Source organism: Camelus ferus, chromosome 9, assembly GCF_009834535.1.
Source record: "Camelus ferus isolate YT-003-E chromosome 9, BCGSAC_Cfer_1.0, whole genome shotgun sequence".
Lineage (NCBI taxonomy): Eukaryota > Metazoa > Chordata > Mammalia > Artiodactyla > Camelidae > Camelus > Camelus ferus.
In genome coordinates this window covers 11,858,043-11,874,572 of record NC_045704.1, presented here as the reverse complement: position 1 = coordinate 11,874,572, position 16,530 = coordinate 11,858,043, and the positions used below count along the sequence as shown (strand labels likewise).

The 16,530-nt window shown below is 47.0% G+C and overlaps 1 protein-coding gene across 2 annotated transcripts; it reads left to right on the top strand.

Annotated features, from left to right (window-relative positions):
• The first annotated feature begins 4,548 nt into the window (after positions 1 to 4,548).
• LOC102519343 (SIGLEC family-like protein 1) lies at positions 4,549 to 15,431 on the top strand. Of its 2 annotated transcripts, XM_032487948.1 has the most exons (6): positions 4,549 to 5,439; positions 10,780 to 10,917; positions 12,192 to 12,473; positions 12,597 to 12,702; positions 13,889 to 14,035; positions 15,068 to 15,431. In XM_032487948.1, exons 2-6 carry the CDS (start codon positions 10,893 to 10,895, stop codon positions 15,102 to 15,104), a joined length of 597 nt encoding a protein of 198 aa, XP_032343839.1. In that variant the 5' UTR covers positions 4,549 to 5,439; positions 10,780 to 10,892; the 3' UTR covers positions 15,105 to 15,431. The 2 variants fall into 2 exon arrangements, with proteins under 2 accessions (XP_032343839.1, XP_032343840.1); XM_032487949.1 differs by lacking the exon at positions 13,889 to 14,035.
• Positions 15,432 to 16,530: the final 1,099 nt, after the last annotated feature.

Here is a 16,530-nt window from a genome sequence, read left to right as displayed (position 1 = left end):
TTCGACTTACTAAATGACCTCTAGGTTTGAAGCTGTAGATGTGTGGCACCCTGATCCAGTGGGCATTCCCGTAGTCACAGGACAAGGATGCTGACATGCCAGATAGCAAAGAAATATAAGGCTTATTTCAAACCTTTACAGCCAGGTTCTCTGTCAATTCCCTGCTCCCTCACCGCCCATTCCCATGAGTCACCAAATCCCTAATCTTCCCCCTCTTCTCTGTACCAGCCTGACCTCTCTCCCCCTGACTATTCAAAAAACCCTCCTCCTCCACCTCTGGGCTCCAGTCTCACCTCGTCCAGCCCATCACCACCACATTCTCAGAAGGAGCGATACCAGCTCCAACTCAGTCCCTCCCCAGCTGAACATCCTTCCATGCCTGCCCCTTCCCCTCAAGATGAACTGTCAACGGCAGTGACAGTTATTCAGGAATTTTCACACTCTCACCCTCATCTATTCTACCCACCTCTCTCAGCCACCACCTTCACACATCTCAGCCACATGCCTGCCACTTCCTGAAGATCTCATGCCCCGTCCTTTCTTTCCAATCTTCATTCACATGGTTTCATCCCACTGTAATATTGTCCCCTTTTCCCATCTTTGCAGTCCACGCTTATCCTTTGAGATCCGGCTCCAATATCCCCTCTTTAGACAAGCTACCTTCCCTGTCTACATTCCTGCCACCCCTACCCTGCACTTTCCCGTGGAATGGGTTAGAGCATGGTTTATCGGCCTCTGCACTGTTGATATCTGGGCATTTGAGGTTGAATGCTGCTCTGTCGTGGGGGCGTGTCCTGTGCATTTCAGGACGTCAAGGAACATCTCTGGCCTCTACCCAGGAGATGCCAGTAACTTCCCCTGCCCAGTTTTGACAACCCAAAATGTCTCCAGACATTGCCAAATGTCTGTGGGAGAGAAAAAGTCCCCAGCACCGGCTGAGAACCACTGAGTCAGAACCTCCTCCTCTGCACTTGCACAATGCTTCAAAGAATGGCCAGCTTTCTCCAGTTCTTCTTTTCAAAGTCACTACAAACACCATTTCTTCACTCCTGTCAATTCCACAACAATTAAGTGCATTTCTGTTTCTTTGAATTGCATTCATGAGGGGAGCTTTGGGAAATTCCTATATTGGCTCTTGATTTCTTTGTTCCTCAATTTTTTTTTAATTCCCAAATTGTGTACTTACACTATGCTAAGAATAACAACAGGAAGAAGATATGGTTCCTGCCTCAGAGGAGTTCAAGTTCATGGGGTAGGATTTGGGGAAGGAACAGAAATATTTAGCCTATTCAAACACAGTGTGATGAGGTTCCTATAAAGATGAGCATAGGGTATTGAACAGATAGTTACCGCTCATTGTCTGGGGCCCCAGGGCAAGAGTTCTGACTTCTGCCTCAGGGGTGGGAAGAGACAAAAGGCTTCTCAGCTCTTTTTCCAGCTGCACCTTGAGGGAAAAGGAGGAGTTGTCTGAGCAGAGAAGAAGAAAAGCAGCCCAGGTAGTTGTAACATCAAGTACAAAGCAAGGAGGTGGGAGAGGACCTGGCAGCTGTTTGGACAAGAGCAGTCAGTGTGCAGTAGCTGGATCCTGGGGTGAAGGAGACAAGGTGAGGTCACACCCCTAGAAACTCTGGGCTCTGCTCTCCAAGGGCTTTGTATCCAGGCTGAGGAGGCTGGGCTTCATTCTTCAGTCTGTCACACACACACACACACACACACACACACACACACACACACACACACACAAAATCTAGACTTCTGTAAGGAGACTTTGTTCAAAAGGATTATTGCAACAGAGGAGAGGAGACGCGTCAGAACACGTCTTAATACATTTTACAAGTTGGAAAACTTACAAAGCATCTCTTCCAATCACAGTGGAATGAAACTAGACATCAGTAACAAAAGGGAAACTGGAAAACTCACAAATATGTAGACATTAAATAGCACACCCTTAAACAATCAATGGTCAAAGAAGAAACCACAAGGGAAATCAGAAAATATCTTGGGAACAAATGTTAACCAAAACATATCACACCAAAATGTATGGGATGCTGTGAAAGCAGTGCTAAAATAAAAATTTCTAGCTGTAAATGTTCACACTGAAAAGGAAGAAAGATCTCAAATAAGCCACTTAACCATACAGATTAAGAAACTAGAAAAAGAACAAACTAAACCCAAAGCTAGTGGAAGGAAATGAATAATACAGATTAGAATGGAGACAAACGAAAGAGAATAGAAAAGCAAGAGAGAAAATCAACAAGATCAAAAGTTTGTTCTTTGAAAAGATCAACAAAATTCGCCAACTTTTAGCTAGGTCAGCCAAGAATGAAAGAGGAAAAGTCTCAAATTACAAAAATCAGAAATGAAATTGAGGACATTACTGCTGATTCTACAAAAAATAAAAAAGATTTTAAGAGAGTACTATGAATAATTGTACACCTCCAAATTGGGCAATCTAGATGAATGGGAAAATTCCTAGGAACACACAATCTACTAGGATGGAATCATGAAGAAACAGAAAATCTGAATAGACCTCTCACTAGTAAGAAGACTAAATCAGTCACTAAAAACCTCCCAACAAAGAAAAGCCCAAGACCAGATGGCTTCATGAGTGAATTCCACCAAATATTTATAACATGATTTTAAATTAATATCATTATTTTTTATTTTTTTAATGGAGGTACTGGGGATTGAACCCAGGACCTCCTGCATGCTAAGCAGGCACTCTACCCCTGAGCTACACCCACTCATTCCCGAACATTTAAAGAAGAATTAATACCAATATTTCTTAAACTCTTTCAAAAAATCAAAGAGGAAGGAACACTTTCTAGCTCATTCTATGAGGTCAACATTGCCATGATACCAAAACTATACAAAACCAGTACAAGGAAATGAAACAACAGACCAATATTGCTTAGATATGAAAGCAAAACAGGCAACAAAAGAAAAGTGAAAAACTGGATTTCACCAACATTAAAAACTTTTGTGCTTCTAATAACACTGTGAACATAGTCAAAAGGCAACCCACAGAATGGGAGAAATTATTTGCAAATTATGTGTCTGATAAAGGATTAATATCTATAACATATAAAGAATTCCTACAACTCAACAAATACAAATAAACCAATTTTTAAAATGGCAAAGACTTGAATAGACATTTCTCCAAAAAAGATATATAAATAGTAATGAGATATCTCTTCATACCTATTAGGATGGCCATTAATTAATTATCAAAAAAAGAAAAAAGAAGGAGGTTGATGAAGTTGTAGAGAAACTTGAACCCTTGTTCATTGCTGGTGAGACTGTAGAATGCTGCAGCCACTGTGGAAAACAGGAGGAGCCTCAAAAAATTAAACATAGAATTACTGTATGATCCAGTAATTCCACTTTTGTGTATATACCCCAAAGAAATGAAGGCAAGTACTTAAACAGATATTTGTAAACCAATGTTCATAGCAGCATTATTCACAGTAGCCAAAAGATGGAAACAACCCGAAGTTGTTGTTTGACAGAGTCTATTGACAGAGTGGATAAACAAAAAGTTGGATGCACATACAACAGAATATCATTCAGCCTTAAAAGGGAGAAAAATCCTATTCTAAGCTACAACGTGAATGAACCTTGAAAACATTATGCTAAGTGAAATAAACCAGACACAAAAGGACAAATATTGTGTGCCCCACTTAGATGAGGTTCTTAGGCTAGTGAAATTCCTAGAGAAAGAAAGTAGAATAGTAATTCCCAGGGACTGAGGAAGATGGGAATGGTAATGGTTGCACAGTTTTAATTAAGTATGTTAAAAAATTTTCTGGAGCTGGAGAGTGATGATAGTTGCACAGCAATGTGACTGTACTTAATGACACTGAATCGCGTACTTAGAAATAATTAAGATAATAAATTTTATGTAATGTATATTTTATCACAATTTTTAAAAAGAATGTTGTACCATGTTCATGGTCAGTTTGTCCCCAAATTCATCTGTTAACTCAGTGAAATCCCAATCAGAATTCTGGAAGGTGTGGGTACGTGCATGCGTGCATGCGTGCGTGTGTGTGTGCGTGTGTTTGTGTGTGTTGAACAAGGGTTATTAAGAGGAATAGCTCGATCAGGTTTCACGTAGAGTGATTTTCATTAACATGGTCAAGAAAAGCTCCTGAGAAGAAAACTGGCGCCTAAATTTCCATAACACCGCTCACCACTACTGATTGGCTCAAGCCCTCAAGATTGGTTCCACCCCCCCTCGCCACGCCCCCCACTGGTACTTTCAGCTCCTGATTGGCTCCGGCGGCTGTGCATCAGTTCCAAGAGGTATGTGCTCATGCGCAAAGTTTCATCTGCCTCAGCGATTGGTTGTGGAATGCTAGCCATAGTGCAGTCACTGATTGGCTGTGAAATAGGCCCATGCAGTCTCTGATTGGCTGTGAAATAGGCCCATGCAGTCGCTGATTGGCTGCAGGGTAGAGGCGGACCGCTCGAGGCACGCCGGCGGGACCCAGGGTCGCCATCTCAGATCCTTCCCGATGCTGACAGGCCACATCGGGCTTCCGGGGGCTTAACGGGGCCCACACTTGGCCCTTTGGTTTTTCTGTCCCTCGTTGAGTGCCGGGCCTGCATTGGGACTGTCCAAACTGGGCTTCCATGAAAGGGGGGCTTCCCTGTCGGTCAGGCGGTCTGTCACTCAGCTTGGGCAGCTAGACAGCCTCGGGGTCGGTTAGGCCAATTCTGGATCAAATTGGTAGGCTCCTTGGGAGCCAGTTCACCGACTAGTCGGTAAATTCCCCGGCAGCCTGTCTCATGTTCATCAGCCTGCCACCTGGTAGTTCCCCTCATTCAGGTTGAAGGGCAGCCAGGGGGTCACCAGCCTGCCAGTAAAGCCACCATCGGTCTGGTTAGTGCCCTTACAAGTCAACAGTTAGTCCCTTTGTAAATCTTTTGTTTTTGTTTGAGGTTTCTTTTGGCGGGGGGTGGGGGTGGGGGGGTTAAGTTTATTTATTCAATTTAAAGGAGGTACGGGGTATTGAACCCAGGCCCTCGTGCATACTAAGCACACGCTCTACTCCTGAGCTATAGCCACCCCCTCCCACCCCCCAATCTGTTAATCAGATAATCCACCTTCACGGCCTGCCCTGTTCATCAGTCAAATTAAACTCCCTCTAATTCAGACTCTTAATAAGTAAGCTGATCCCCCTATAAGACATTCGGTCATTTGTCACACCGTTATCCCGCATGGATGCCAGTTAATCAGTTTCGCAGTTAGTCCTCGGTTTCTCTAGAAAATCAGTTTTCCAGGCAGCATATGGAGGTCAGTCATCCAAACCTCAGTCCTGCCCTTAACAAGTCTGGAAAGCCCTTTGCCTCATTTACACTCTGCTGAGGAAACATCCAGACGGAGGTGTGCTGAAGACAAAGACTGTCCCGGAGCCCTGGGAACAAGAGACGAAGGTAAAATTGAGGGGAGAAATGATGGATGAAAGGAAATAAAAGGGACAGAAAAAAGTGGGTGCTTGAGGAGTCGTCCCATGTATCTCTAATGCCTGGCAGGGAAGGGCAAGAAGAAACTGATCATTCCATCAGAGCTAGAATGATTATCCACCTCCAGCGATAAAGCCCACGCACGTTCCAGATGAGGAAATAAAAGGAAAACCAGAGAGGGGAAAAGAGTTGACCAATTTATTCAGTGATTTACTGGCAAATCCAAGACCCAGACAGGGCTCATTGCAACACCCAAGTGCAGTTTTAAATCGCAGAAGGGAAAAGAAAAAAAAAAAAAAAGGCAGTGCACAAAAGGGAGTGGTTGTGAGGTGTGAAGAAGAGAAATGCTTCATTACCTGGGAGCCTGGACAGCATCTTCTCTATGTAAGAAGAAGAAAGGAAATCTGTTGTGACATGTTAGAGGCCAAGAGTGGGGGCAGAGTCTACTCAGAGGGTCTGTAAAACATGTAGAAATGGGGACAGGAAAACAGAACTGGCCAGAGGACCAGGAAAACAGTGCAAGGGGTTTAGAGGTGGGAAAGAGTGGTCCCAAATCCCATACTGACCAGGGGGTGGTGGGGGGTGGGGGGCAGGTAGGTAATTTAATAGAGAGCAGCTAACATTTATTGAATACATACTGTGTAAGGCTGTTCTATTTATTTATTTAATCCTAAAAACAACCCTATGAGTGATTATACTCCATGTTTTAATCCATGTTTAATATGAAGTGCTGTTATAATCCATCTTTTATTTATTTTTTACTCTTTTTTATTAATTTTTTTTTTTTAGATTCCACATATAAGTGATATCATATGGTGTTTTTCTCTTCCTGGCTACTTCACTTAGTATGACAATCTCCAGGCCCATCCATGTTGCCACAAATGGCATTATTCTATTCTTTTTAATGACTGAGTGGAATTCCATAAATATGCCACAACTTCTATATAATCCATGTTTTAAATTTGAGGAAACTGAGGCCTAGGGTGAGGTGAAGCATCTTGCTGGCCATCACACAGCTAGCCAGCTTCACACCCAGGAAGCTGAAGTTTTTTTCAAAAAGGAAAGAGAAGCTGAAATTAGATAAACAACAAGGTCCTACTGTAGAGCACAGGGAACTGCATTCAGTATCTTATAATAACCTATAATGGAAAAGAATATGTATGTGTATAACTGAGTCACTATACCTTATACCAGAAACTAACACAACATTGTAAATCAGGTATACTTCAATTAAAAAATTATTTTAAAGAGAAGCTGAAAGTTTAAAATTTTCTGTGAAATAGCTTGATTTTTAAATGTTATCCCCCACACAGAAAGTGTTGATTTTAAGAACTAATGTCACGCCTGGCAGGAGTGTCTTTGTTTGCCTAGGGCCTTGCATCACCCTGTATAGTCTAAAAAATGTAATTTAGGGCAGGGGCTGGCCACACCAGCTACTTTAACAATGTGATTTACAGTAAGGTCTTTGGATCCTGTGGTATCAGCTGACTTTCAGAAGGCGTGAGAGAATAAAATGTCAGACAATCATGCCCACGTGATGGAGGCCCAATAAAAACTCTGGACACAAGGTTTGGGTGGGCTTCTCTGGTTGTCAGTATTCTGTGCCTCTTGTCACAAATGAATATCAGAAAATTCAAGTTGCTCTCTCCGCGACTCCACAGGGAGACAATGGGAAGCGCTCTGGTTGGAACTTCCCTGGACTTTGCCCTATGTGTTTCTTTCCTTGGCAGGTTCTAATCCATGTCCTTTAGTTGCAATAAACAGTAACCTTGGGTATAACAGTTTCAGCGAATCCTGGGAGTACTGCTAGTGAGTTAGCAAACCTAAGGGTAATCCTGGGGACCCCCAAACTTGCAACTGTTAGAAGGGTGTTTTTAGGTACCCCTGAAATCTGAAGTTGGTGTCAGAAGTGAGGGCATTTTGTGGACTGTTCCCTAACTTTGGCATCGGAAATGAAATTTGCTAGAACAAACATGACTCACTGAAATATATCATTTGGGAAAAGGAAGGATTTGAGGTCAGGGGATAATGAACCTTGATTCCCGGCTGGCCCCAGGGTCACTCAAGGGTATGGAAATGCAACTGTTCTGCAATTAGTTAAAGGAGGTAGAAGTTACCAAATTTTTTTAAATTGATGGATCCAGCCCCCAAAGGAGTTGATTCACTGGATGCATAAGGAAATGCAAAATAACACGAACAAGCTAAATATACATTCCTTTGGTTATTTTTATCCGTAATAGCTGAAGTGAAAGTAAAGAAGGTGAAGTGGATCCTGACACTGAGCCAAGTTTGGGTTCTGTCCAAGGTACAGCCGTTAGCCTCAGGGCTGCTACTAGAGGGAAAAGTGATGTTGAAACAACAGAGAGCCAAGGATGTTAAAGTGATTCACGGGGGAATGAAGAAAGATGAAGGGGGGAGTCAAAGGACGCATCCCAAAAGGGAAGAAATCTTTAAACAGTTATTCAGAAATGGGCTGAATAAAGTGGACACTGATGGGGTCAAAACAAAGGTCTCAGGGCAGCACTCTTGGAGATTGGGTGGACCAGTGGGAACCCTGGATGGCTCCTCAGCATTGTAGGACCTCGATCTGCTCTATTTACCCGAGATTGGACGAATTTAAAAAGCCACAGGACAAATATGACAATGAAAAACCTGACTTCAAATTGCCTGAGGTGATGGCCCCATAATCTAATCAAGATAAAGATTGATAAAAGGGCCTGGGTTCCTTGGTCCCACTCCCAGCTGGGGACTCAAAACCCTACATGTGTTGCTGATAGATGCAACTGGTGTTCCAGGTTCTTGTCCTGTCCCAGAAAGAATTCAGAGACAAGACGTAGTGGTTAACAAAAGTAAAGTGAGGATTTATTAAAGGATGCATAGCACACTGTCAAGGGGAGAGCGGGCAGCTCAGGGGAGCGGCTGCCCTGAGCTTCTCTGGCAAGTCAGCTACATAGGGCGTAAAAATGAATGGGCGGAATATTCACTGGGGAGGGAAGGGCTTGGGGTCGTATTCCCTGATTATCATCCCAACTCCACCTTCCCAAAGGGAGGAGGGATTTTTGTCCTTATTTAGTCAGGATCGGAAGTGTCATGGCGTCGGTACGTGTCGGGTACTTCTAATCTGCAAGGCTAATTTTACTGAAATGAGGGCTTAATGAGCAAAAGGTTACATTCAGACACTGGAAATTCCTGCCTTTTCTCACCTTTCTTTGTTCTTCTACAGGCCACTTGTCACAAAAAGCATGATCCCTTATCAGGCCAAAGGTTCCTGCTTTTCTTTCTTGCCCAGGGACCCCTGCTGCTTACATGATGTGTGGTTTCCTGCATTTGGCTTGTGCCCCTCCTTTCTGCCCAATTCCTGCCATTTGGTCTGTGTCCCCCTTTCTCTGTTCATATCTAGTGTTCTGCCTGCTGTAACACATGCACATGAGTGGTAAAATTGTCAAGAGGTGGAGAAGAGATGTTTCTGTAACCCCATGCACCGTGATTCTAAAACCTGTTAGTAAATCCTAGTGGGAGTTAAAGTTAGACTGGGAAACTCTGGGACTTCAAGGATGGATAGGATTAAGGTGACAGTTTGGTTGAAAACTAAAATGTTTGAATAGATTTTATGTGAAGTCGGTGTGTCATCTCCTCCTTTACCTGCATGTCAATAGATACCATGTATGGCGGGGGAACATCTCCCCAACCTAGTGTTAAAAAACAGAAGACATGTAAAATCTCCCTTCAGCCAAAATTGATTGGACATGATGAACGGGAACCAGTAAGATTGCCCAAGCCCGCACAGGTTGTTCATTTGAAAAATATAGGCTATCTGGTGGATGAAAGATGTTAGACGCCCAGTGTCTGCTTGGCTTCTTTGGATTTTGGAGGACACGCATTCTCCATCGGGGGTTACTGCTATCCCCTATCCATAAAATTACTGGAAAGAAGTCTTGGAGTCTTCATGTGGACAGAGGTTTATAGCAAAAGCCAGTGGATACCACCCAGTGGTGACTAACGGGATTTTCTTTTTTACCAGCGTGACCTAGCCAAATGAGTCTGTCTTCCTCGTAGAAGATGTGTAGAACTAGGCTGGGCAGGGTCGGTGTAGCGGTTGCACCAGGCCATCAGGGGACTAGGCTTCTTGACTTGCTTCTGCTAAAACATACTGAGTGGCTTTCATCCCCATGGTTACCTCGTGGTTGCCAAATGGCTGCTCCACCTCCAGCATCACATCCATATTCTAGGGAAGAAGAAGAAGGAAGTGACAAGAAGCAGGAAAGGACAGTATCAGGAAAGCAAAAATTTCCCAGGAATCCCCAGCCCACTTCCACTAAAACAATGTCACATGGTCCCCCCTTAACTGCAAAGACCATAGCTTGCAATACTGCACCCCTAAACGGGTTGAGTTTGTTCATAAAGAAGAGCAGAGGAGGTGACTGTCTGGCACCTACACAAAAACAAATAACTCGGTTACGAGGAAAAAACTACTTCCCCAGAAAAAAACAAATAAAATCACCTGACAGTTCTGCGAGGGGAGAGATTACCCACTTCTGACTGGGTGGGGAGATCAGGAAAGGCTTCATGTAGGAAGCAGCATTGAACTCAGATTTGAAATTGAAGTGGGATTTGAATGCAGACAGGGGAGAGTTGCAAGAGGAAAAGCTGTGGAAGGGGGAAATCCCTGGGTCCCGGGAGAGGTATGTTTAGGGTGAAATTTGGGAAAAGGAACATTTCCCCTTCGGCATGGAAAATGCTGGAAAAGGCAGAGGGAGACAAGGCAAAATTGTGGGGAACCTTGTTTGCAAAACAAGGAAGTTTGAAACTTTTCCCATCAGCAGAAGGAATGCCTGTCAGTTTTTATTCCCTTAAAGATGTGAAGTCTGTCCCATCCACTCCATCTCTCACAGCCCATGCACTGACTCAAGCGTGTCATTCTTTCCAGATCACCGCACCAGTCTCTCCCCTGGCCACCTGGCCTGCAGTCACTCCGCCTCCAAGCCGTTTCTCACATGGGCCCCAGAGGGATATTCCAGACGCTCAGGCCTGCACCTGTCCCTCCGCAGATCTCTATTCATTTGAGAGAAAATCCAAAGACTTGGTACCTGAGACCCTCCCAAGTGGGCTGGGAGCGACAGACTAGGGGAGAAAGGAGAAAACAGCCATGGCCTTGGGACTTCACAGAGGACCATGGCAGTGCCACCCTGTCCCTAGACACTCAAGCATCCCATCCCATATAATTCCTGCTTCTCAGAGTGAACAGGCCTTCAAGATGACCAAAGAGACAGAAGCCCCTGGCTTGCTAAGAATACTTTCTGCTCTCCCCAGCCCGACAGCCTCTCACTTCCTCATCCCTTCTGAACCATACGGTCTTGGTGTCGGACCCAGTCCTGGAAAAGGCCTTGGGCCTTCCCTGCTCCTGAGGACCATTGCTGCTGCAGATGGTTCTGCCACGGCTGCAGCTGGGTGAGTGGGAAGGGAAGCAACGCTGGAGGGGTCTGAGCCCATGGTGGGATGGGCTACAGTGATGTGAAGATAGAGGCCACAGGATGTAGGGTACCAAATAACAGTGTGCATTAGACATCTTTGTGTGCCAGATTCGGGAGGGCTGGGCGTGTCTGGGGCAGACAGCAGACTGGGTCAGGGAGCAGAGATGAGGGCGGGGTGGGAGCTCAGTCGGGGGGTGGAAGATACCACAGCACAGGGAGCCATTTCAGTGTCACTAACATGTGCTGGAAGCTCCAAGGTTAGTTTTCAGCATCTGTTGTCGGTCTCCACAGGCCTGCTTGCCCAGGTGGGGCAAATCAGTCATCTAGAGGGGCAGCCCTGGAGGACAGGCTGGGCAGCACTATGCCCTGCAAATTCCTCATCCCCCTGGGTGACCTGGATGAAAAGTCTTAAGATCAAGGGCTACAGTTCTGGGGGAAATGACCCCTTCCTTCCAGGAACCTCAAACAACTCCGATGAAAAAGTATGTGGAAACACCAGGGCCAATTCCTCATTATTGGAGACCTTGAAGAGCGTGACTGTTCCCTCTTAATCCATGATCTCACCAAATGGACAGCACGTCCTACCTGTTCTCTGCAGAGTGAGAGTTTCACGTGTTTTGACCCTGAAACTGGCATCGCAATCTTTCTTAAGATGAATGCTCAGTCAGTCAAAGGCCGCTGGAAGTGGGAAGAAGAAAATCTCCAAAGGGGTTCTGTGTTGAATGGGTAGCACTTGGCCATGCATTGAGCTAGGAACACAGCAAACCTCAGGGCATTCATTCTTACAGCAGTAATAGTATGATGTGAGTTCAGTGAATATCCCAATTTTTCAGACTAGGAAAGAGCAGAGAGGGAAAAGTGACTTGCCAACAGCATCCGGATAGTAAGTGATGGAGGAAAAATTTCATGAAAGGGGGGGCTGGGAAGGGGCGGAGCCTAAAAGGAGAGCTGGGGATGGGAGCAGGAGAGGAGGCTGGGAAGTCTAGCCTGGGCAGGGGTGAGAAAACAAGGGTCACAGGCAATGGAGATCCTCAGAAGATTCCCTTGCCATCCGTCTAGAAGTTCGAGCATTGAGATTCAAGCCAGATGAGGGGAGAGGGTGAAGGGGAACTGGTTCTGAGGTCTGACTCTTCCGGGCTTCCAGAAAGTCTGAAGCTCCTTGTGCATCATGAGTAAGGAGAAAGTAGGTCCTGGAGGAAGTGGAGAGGGAATCCAGATGCCTTTCTGACTCCTGACCCTCCCTCCCCACAGCGCCGGCCAGGCTGCTCCATTCCTCTTGTTCCTTGAAGAAGACACTGCAGTGCAGCTGCTCCTTCCATGGGATCCCCACGCCCTCCGTGCGGTGGTTGATGGCAGGCGCTCCCGTGGGTGTGAACGGCCCGGACAGTGGCCTCCAGGTGACTTCCCTCATGCTTGGCCCCTGGGCCAACAGCACCATCAGCCTCACCGAGCAGCCAGAAATGGGCACAAGCCTTCTCTGCGAGGGCAAGAACCCAGAGGGAACCTATGCCTTGAGCATCCTGCTGATGTCAGGTGAGGGCAGAGGGACCCAGCGACTGGGTGGGTGCTGGGGCCAGCGGAGGGAGCCGGGAGGGCTTTGACTCCGGTTCCGAGATTTCAGGAGAGAAGCCCTTCTCACGAGCTTTCTGCTTCCAGGAAAGAGTTCTCTGGTTCCCCAGACCTTCATGGACGGGCTGATCCAGGGCGTTTTCTACGGAGCCATTGCGATTACATTGCTCTTCCTTTGCCTCGTCCCACTCATGTGAGTCCCGGGATTAAAACTCACCTGGCAGCCCCTCCCAGCGCCTTCTACCCGCAGGCCCTGGCTGTGGGGCTGGCACAGAGAGGGTAGGACAGGACCCCTGCCCTCCAGGAACTTAGGGGTCTGGCGCCAGACATGGTCCCCACAAGCCAGAGCCATCAGGACTATACCTAGCCACAAAACAGGCCCAAGGGACAGAGGCTTTCAGAGATTGTCATTAAAGAGAAAGCAAAGGAGGGAGTGGAGAAGCCAGCCGAGTCCCCAGGGCGCCGTCTGAGGGTCAGCAGGGCTGAGCACTCATTTAGTGGAAAGGAGTAGCTGCAGACCCCAGGAACACGTTTGGAACTTCTGGTGTCTTTCTGCAATGTCAGGTGCATTGAGAGTGACAAGTAATGGCTAAAACTGAAGTTGAGAACATTTCTTGGTGTTGGTTCCTGAAGATTCTTTTTTTTTAATTAAAAAATATTTAATGAAGGTACTGGGGGTTGAGCCCAGGACCTCATCCATACTGTGCACATGCTCTACCACTGAGCTATACCTTCCCTGCTAAGACCCTTGAGAACTGGCTAAATGTATTGGCTGGAAGCCTGGAGTGAGAAGGGCAAATTTGCCAGAGGTCAGGCCAGAGAGTTGGGCAGGGGACCCTCTGGCCAGTCCAGATGTCTTGGACTTCATCCTCCACTGAGAGCCACGGCAAAGTAAGCTGGGAAGGACGGCGTGAACTTAGGATGGGACACAGACCTGAGAGGGAGAGGCAGGAGGCCTGAGGCCAGGCAGGAAGCTGGCACCGCCGTCTAAGCCAGGCCTGAGCCGAGCAAATGATGAGAGACAGAGAGGTGGAACTTGGGAATGGCTGTCTATCAGGGCTGAGAAATAGGAGGAGCAGGTGGCAGGGGAGACTGGGGAGCTATTTTTAAAGTATGGTCAGCTAGACTTAAAGACCAAAGACAGTCCTTCATGGTATGCAAAGCCCTTTCATAGCTGACCTCATCTGAGTCCCGCCGCCTGATAAGCATTGTGTCCCCGTTGTGGAGAGGATGTAAGCGACTCCCAGAGAGGCTGCGTGGCTTGCCCTAGATAACACGGCAAGCTGGCAGTGTATAGAGGCTCTAAGCTTCTCATGGAGACCAGAGCCCCACTTGTGGGGGTGGAGAACCAGAACTGATCTGGAGGGTCATTTCCTTAGAGTGAAACATATCAGAATGAAGCAGGCAAAGAAAATTGCAGCAATCAAAGCAGAAAACAGCCTTAAAGTCAGAGTGTGCCAAGAACCTGAGATGTCTCTGAGGCCCGAGGAACCAGAAAAGCCCCATCTTCTGAGAGCCGGACAAGGGTGGGTACCGTGTGTGTGGAGCCCAGTCTGTGAGAAGACGGGTAATAAGACCAATGAGGAGAGGCGCACACGGTGTTTGAAGGAAGCATCGCCCTCAGTCCTGCAGGATGTCTAGAATTCCAGGATGGGCTTGCAGGTCATGTTACAGATGGAAGCGAGGGCCCAGGGAGGGGAAGAGGGAGGAAAATGAAGGGTGATTCAAATCAGCAACACACACACACACACACACACACACACACACACACACACACACACACTCCCCCACTGAGAAGCGGGCTGGGAGAAGAGGCAGCAGAGTGGAAATCAAAAGCGTTGGTCCCCGAGTGTTTGGTGGGCTGCAGTCTGCAGATGCCGCAGGCCCGGATCAGCCCAAAGCACTTGGAGACCAGGCCAAGCCCAGGTTGCTCCTTCACGTAACCTGGACCCCACATCCCCAGCAGGGCTTGGAGGGGACAGTGCCGGGCTTGCTGGGCCTCGCTGTTACTTACTATTTACGATTCTCTAGGACTGGAAATGCCCTGCTGCTCTCCTTACACCCTGCACTAGGAGCCAGTGTCCCTTTGTGGCTAAACCATGCATCTGTTAAATTCCACCAGTATTTCCTCCAGTATCCCCTGACCTCCACACTGGGCAATGCTGGGATCTAAGAAATGGGTCAGACCCAGGCCCTGCCCTCAGAGAGCGACCAAGCTGGTGGAGAAGGCGCCCTCACAGTAACAGGGCTGAGCTGGGGGTTATGGTTGCCCAGAGGAGGGAGGGACTGAACCGTCCTGGAAAAGTCGGGCAAAACTTCCCAGGAAAGTCTGCGGATCAGGCGGGTGGCTCCTGGTGCTGGGTTTGCAACAGAGGACCAGCAAGAGACGACAGGGCTGCAGGCTCCAACCATGGGATTTCGAGGAAAGGGGAAGCCAACCCCTGTTCCACACTCCCTTTAATTCTGTGCTCAAAGGAAAGACAGAATTCTGTCTTTTTAGATTTGGATACCTCACCTCTAGACCTGTTCCAACATCCTTTCTCTGCCCTGCCCTGCAGGACCCATTGCCCTAAGCTTCCAGGAGAAGCAAGATAAGCTGGACCTGACGAAACCTATGAAAACGACGTTCACACCTGGAGTCCCCACCACCTGGGAACTGCCAGCGTCCACAGCAGCCTTAGAGAGCCCTGCAACCCTGAGGTCTCGAACAGACTCGGAGCCCCGGAGTCTCCTCAGCTCACGGAGCCCTCTCAAGCCTCGTCTGTCCCTCTCACTGGCTGTCTATTGAATAGGGTTCCTCTTGGACCTGGTCTTTGAACCTTGGAAAGCAAACTCCACGATCTGTTTATTTGGGTGAGCCGGAAGAAATATGCCCCATCCTGGGATGGTGTCAAAGAAAGGAAATAAATGTGAGACCGTGAAATGGGTCCACCAAGAAGTAGCTTTCGAGCCCCTGCTGTGTGCCCAGTCCCTGAATACACATATAAGGGCGCCAGGCTTTGGAGCCATCACATGTGGATTGAATCCTCACTTCAGTGCTTAGTGGTTGTATGTCTTTGGATAAGACCTTTTGCCCACCTCTCTTCACTTTGAACTTCAGTGTCACGTGAGGTATGCCTGGGTAGAGAGTGAGTGAAAAGCGGTGTCCAGAGATACAGGAGGAGGAAAGACAAAGATGGGCCTTGAATGCCAACACAAGGCGTTGGAGCTTTATCTGGTAGGCCCTTATCCTGACTCCCTCAGGATGTAAGGTCCGTGGGAACAGGGATCTTGTCAGTCTTGTTTTCTACTTTTATCGCCAGCACCTAGAATGACTCCTAAAACGTAACAGACTTTCAGAAATGGCAAATAATTGAATGAATGAATGAATTATAAACTTTTGGAAGGTCTGAAGCAAAGCAGAGTGACCAGATGCATAGTGAAAGCTCATCCTAGGAGTAGTTATTGAAGACGTATTTAGAAGAGGCAAAACTGGAGGCAACAAGCCTAGTTAAAAGGTTATTGCAATATTTCTTGGCCAGAAGGGAACACAAGGAATGAGAACAGGATTCTGGCAAGAGCATGGGCCACGGCTGTGTGTTCCCTTCAGAATGGATGGCAACCTCCTTTCTGGAGCCAGATGCTGGTAATTTTTCAGAGGTTGGGCAAAGTGTCGCTCTTTGCTGGGGCATTATTTATGAGTAGTCCAGTGGTTCTCCCTTCCTCACCAGTGAGACAGTCATCCTGGGCTGAGGGGAGATGTTTATATAAGCCTCACGTGTGTGCATGCAGTTCGCACGTTCCACAGAAATATGAGCCATACACTGAAGCAAAGAAGCCAGACACTGGCCCTGCCACCATGGAGCTCACGGTCCACACAGGTACACAGACGATGAAGAAATAAACACAAAGTTATAGCTTAAAATGTTGATAAGTGCCAGGAAGAAAGAGGAAAGAATGCTTTGAGAAAGTATAAGGGACCAGGCGAGGACTGAGAGTCTGAGAAGGCCACTCTGAGGAAATGACATTTGTGCTGAGACCT

Excerpts from the sequence above, each read along its gene's own strand:
- LOC102519343 (XM_032487948.1), top strand. The coding sequence starts at position 10,893 with ATGGTTCTGCCACGGCTGCAGCTGG. Across the intron at positions 12,474-12,596 it reads GAGCATCCTGCTGATGTCAG|GAAAGAGTTCTCTGGTTCCC; the intron begins GTGAGGGCAGAG and ends TTCTGCTTCCAG. Across the intron at positions 14,036-15,067 it reads CTTCTGAGAGCCGGACAAGG|GACCCATTGCCCTAAGCTTC; the intron begins GTGGGTACCGTG and ends CCTGCCCTGCAG.